This window comes from Molothrus ater, chromosome 1, assembly GCF_012460135.2.
Source record: "Molothrus ater isolate BHLD 08-10-18 breed brown headed cowbird chromosome 1, BPBGC_Mater_1.1, whole genome shotgun sequence".
Lineage (NCBI taxonomy): Eukaryota > Metazoa > Chordata > Aves > Passeriformes > Icteridae > Molothrus > Molothrus ater.
The window spans coordinates 111,826,403-111,830,979 of NC_050478.2; the positions used below are offsets into that span (position 1 = coordinate 111,826,403).

General features: G+C 41.3%; 1 protein-coding gene across 1 annotated transcript; it reads left to right on the top strand.

Moving 5' to 3' along the window:
* The first annotated feature begins 956 nt into the window (after window positions 1-956).
* Window positions 957-4,270, top strand: PPDPFL (pancreatic progenitor cell differentiation and proliferation factor like). Its single transcript, XM_036379000.2, has 4 exons — window positions 957-1,126; window positions 2,097-2,186; window positions 2,272-2,371; window positions 2,809-4,270. Exons 1-4 carry the CDS (start codon window positions 1,072-1,074, stop codon window positions 2,819-2,821), a joined length of 258 nt encoding a protein of 85 aa, XP_036234893.1. The 5' UTR covers window positions 957-1,071; the 3' UTR covers window positions 2,822-4,270.
* Window positions 4,271-4,577: the final 307 nt, after the last annotated feature.

Genomic DNA, 4,577 nt, shown 5'->3' on the forward strand with positions numbered 1-4,577 from the left:
TGACAGCACATCAGTAAAAAGGCCTATGAAAACACACTCTGCTTACCTGCTACAAATGCTGTGTGGGTATTGTTTTAGAGGTGGTTTCCCTGAAGTGTGGTTTACACCATGATAAATATGCCAGGAGCTATTATGAGCTATGTCCTTATCATTTGAGATAGAATTCACTATTCAAGCAGATGTGACAGCAACATCATATCACACACACTTCACCTCTGTGTTCTTACTCACAGCCCCTGCTAGGGAAAAAAAAAGGACAAAAAGCTTTGTTGTGGAGTAAACCAAATAGCCAAAGCTGTTTGCTACTTTTTCTGTTGACAATTATGAAAGATGAGGTCACACACTGTTGTACTAGTTTTGCCATACAATATGATTACAACAATGAAAAGGAGCTGTGGATTTATCTTGGGAAAGTAAAGTAGTTTTGTGATTTATCTTGGACTTCATTCTAATTTTACCAAGACTACACGATCACAGGCTTTAATCATTACCGTGAGAGTGGAGATAATTCCTCTGGCTTCACTAAAGAAATTAGTGGATATACATAGCCACGTTCGCGATTCTGAACAAAAATCTTTACCCAAACCGGCACCTGTCTGCTCTTCCCATTCTACATAGGGAAGAGAATATTTAACTAGCAGCTCCCAGTCCCCACTCCAGCGATGTGCTCGGCACGACAAGCAGGAGCGGGGACCGAGGGGCCGCCGCGGGGACGCGGAAGCCGCCGAGGGCCTGTCCCGGGCCGACCCGGGCGGTGCAGGGCGGCTGCGGGCCCGGGCTCCGTCCCCTCCCATCCCCTCGCTCCCGTCCCGCCTGTGCCACCGCCCCCGGGCGGGGGGAGCCGCCTGCCCGTCCCATAAAGGGCGGCCGCGACCCCGGCAGGGCTCGGTGCGGAGCGGGGCCTGGGTTCTGCCTCTGCACGGCCGCTGGCCCTCACGCAGCTGAGCCGCAGCGACGGGGCAGCGCGTCCTTCCCTCGGCACAGCGCGTCCTTTCCCCCGGCACAGAGCGTCCATCCTTTCCTCCGCAGGCTCCTCCCGGAGAGAACCGGATTCCCCGTCGAGTCGCTGCCATGGCCTCCGTCCCGTCCGCCGGCTGCCTCCTGGCCAAGAACCAGTACTACAGGAGTGAGTGCTCGGCGGGGCTGGAGCTGCGCCTTGTCCCCAAACACGTCCCCCGCCCTTCTCTCCCCTCTTCCTTTCTCCCTGCCTGGGGAGCGCCTCTGGAGGGGGGAGGCTGCTGAGCCTCCCGAGCCTCTCCCGAGAAAGTGGCCGGCTTGTTGGCACTCAGGAAAAGTGTTAGAAAGTGTTTCGGGTAATTTCTGGATGAGCTGGAGGCAGAGTTGTCTTTGCCGAAATAGCTTTTAATTTCTTGGAGACTTTTTCATATCACAGAACTTTAGTTTTAATGACTATCTTCTGGCTATTAATCTACCTTTTAAAAAAAAACTACTCTCTTTAGAATTATTTATTAGGGTTATCATCTATATATATATATGTACATACATATATATACATGTATTTAATTATAAAACATGACCTAGAAAAAGTTCTAGCTTAGCAAGTCATGGTTTCTACCTGTGCTTCCTATTTACTTTACTTACTATTTACTTTGCAAATTTAGACACAATACAATCAATTCACATTTTTGTTTCTAAATATGTGAAATAATCACTGCTTTGAGAGTACACGTGGTGTGTTAGTATTCCTAGGTCCACGATAGACACTAATGGGAGTGTAGTATATAGTTGTGTCACAAGGGAATTGGGTTGTTGTGGACATAAATGTTCAAAGATGTACTTGCTTTACTTGCTTGTCTTGACAGCAGTGTGGCCATGATGTTAGACTTTGTCAGTGATTTCAGTGAAAGTTATGCAGACAGATCTCAGTATGCTTTTCAGGGAAGTGTCAGTAGAGTGAGAGAGAAACTGATATCAAAGTTCTTATGAAAACTGTAGTAGAACGGTTACACTCTGTGGCTCAGTGAAATTGTTTCCTCTGAGGTAGCAGCATGTCTGAAAAGCTCCTGACATATAAAGAGTGCACTCTCTCGAAGCACTTTTTTTTTATTGCGTGTGTCTCTGTTTTCCACGAACAGCAAGACTGAACTCGGAATCCAGTGTTTCTTCCAGCTCCTCCTGCTGTTTGGATGCTGTGAACATCACAGACCAGGACAAAGCATTGAATGGTATTGTTCCCTTCTTTGAAACAGTTTTCAGTTTTTCCTGTTATTCATCCAGTGTCTAATGTTGTGGGCTTTTCTCCTCTGGCAGGGTTACCAGAGTTAATTGATAAACATTGGTGGATAAAAAGCTTCTTCCACAGTGAACCCTCTCCACCAACTGTTGGCAGAAAAACACTCTCAGCAAGCAGGTGAGTCCTGCTTTTAAAACAGTGGGGATAACTTACTTGATCTACATTCCTTTTGGTAACAGTGTTAGTAAACAAGTCATAATCAACTAAAACCATCTGGTGAGGTGCAATGCTGTTTTGATGATTTAAGTAGAATATACATCAAGTGTAATGCTATGCAACCTTTCTATGTTTTCATTTTAACAAATGAACTCATATGCTACTTCACATTATGCAGGTGGCAGTGCCTATTACTGTTTCACACTTATGGTGATGTTTATTTAATCATGTACCTATACAACTTCCACAACCATTTATACAGTTTGGCCATTTTACTTTATGTTAAAAAGCTGATATGAATTTTAATAAGCATTAAAAATACTTAGGCAGATAAATAAATATCTTTGAGGTAAATACAGTGAAAATTATGTTTTTAACCTTTATATGTATTTCTGCAGTACCAACAGTTGAAAAGGACAGCATGATGGCTTTTCTGACTGAGATGCTACATACAGACTTGTTTTTTCAAGAGGCTTGGGATCTTCCTAATGTCTGGGTTCAGCTGCAAGAGGAAAACAAAACCTTTAGGAGAGTGGAAAACTGAATTTTCCAAATATTTTTTCAGTAGCTAAAATGATATTGCTTAATGGACATATCCATGGCCTACTGCTGTTCTTTCCAGATTTGCCATAATTTGTGATGTCTCTCTAATGAAAGTTTCCAGGAATAAACATCCTGATGACTTGAATAATTAGAGAAAAGTGACAGAAAAAATAAGGCATCATAGATTTAGGAGGAAGATGTGTATTGAATGGCTTTGTAATAGGTGATTCAGTTAAGTTGCCTTTAAGATACCAGCTCTATAGGCAGTCACACTGATGTAAACAAAATTCAGACATATAATCCTGAGTAGGACTGCTGTGTGGCACATGTCTTTTTTCCAGTATTTGTGTGCCAGTTACAGGGTGTAAGTTTACATGAATGCTTATTAATAGCTTTGCTTTTAGAAACCCAATTATATGTAGAAGCAATAATCAGTTTGGTTTCTTTGATCAAGCAGAGTGCATAGATCCAAACTTCAAATACCCAGGTACCACTTTCATTCCTACCTATGTATGCTGGTATTTGAGGACAGAATAGAGGAGATGCACAAAACCAGTAATCCTAATGGAAACAGACCTTTTCCAAGGAGAAGAACAACCTTAATCAGAGTTGATACTTCTAGTTTGTTTTAGATTTCTCTGCCTACTTTGTTGTGGCTTAAAGATCTACTTGTTCCTAAGTGACAAATTCTATCAATATTCTGCTCTCTGCCAGATTAGTTATGAGGGCTAGGTCTGGCAAAGGATTCCACTCAAAGTAATCACATTATTGTTATCCAAGTGTACTTTTGTCATGCTCTTGAAAGGCACTATAACATGGCAATGCTGAAGACTAAATGAAGCTAATTAGTATAACAATTGTTTATTCTACTGGGCATGACTGAAATGCTTCAAGGATTATGGAAAATAACAAGTATTTGTATGGACAATAACATTTGTGAAAGTATCTATGCAACTTTTTGATGTACTGTCATTAAACCTGCTGGATATTTGTCCATCACTGAATGAACTAACAGTAGCAAACATTAATGTAGGCAACATCTTTTTATTACAGGCTAATGGTTTAATGGTATGCATAACTCCAAGGTGTATCAAGTGGTTGCTTCAGGGAGTTTACAGTCTTGGTGGAGGCAATAAAGGCATGGCAGATAACAACAGAAAAGAGCACAATTCTGAAAACTTGATTTCAAGGGTCTTTAAATTGACTTGTGTCTTACTTTACTGCTATTGTATAGTTTCATCCTGGTCTGTTCTCTAAGTATACAGAATGACCTTTTTTTATACTAAGATTTTTTTATTAATAAAGATTTAATCAATATTTTGTCTGACTTATTTTTGGCCTCCAAAAACAAGCTGGTGTTCCATGTTGCCTGTGGTAGAGATGCTGTGTGGGTTTGGGTCTTCTCTTTTGAATGTGTATTTATTTTTCTTTTTTAAAACAAAGTATTTGAAAAATTTAAAACCCCTTCAAAAGTCCATTTTGCATGTGCATCACATTCTCCCTTTAGTCACTTTAAGGTCTGATGTGACTTGAAAAAGAGTGTAAGCTAAGGAAAAGCCCCTACACCTTTTTCTATAAAACCATGTTGTAATGGAAGACAACACCATAGTTACAAGAAGGTGAC

Excerpts from the sequence above, each read along its gene's own strand:
- PPDPFL (XM_036379000.2), top strand. The coding sequence starts at position 1,072 with ATGGCCTCCGTCCCGTCCGCCGGCTGCCTCCTGGCCAAGAACCAGTAC. Across the intron at positions 1,127-2,096 it reads CAAGAACCAGTACTACAGGA|CAAGACTGAACTCGGAATCC; the intron begins GTGAGTGCTCGG and ends TTCCACGAACAG. Across the intron at positions 2,187-2,271 it reads CCAGGACAAAGCATTGAATG|GGTTACCAGAGTTAATTGAT; the intron begins GTATTGTTCCCT and ends CTCCTCTGGCAG.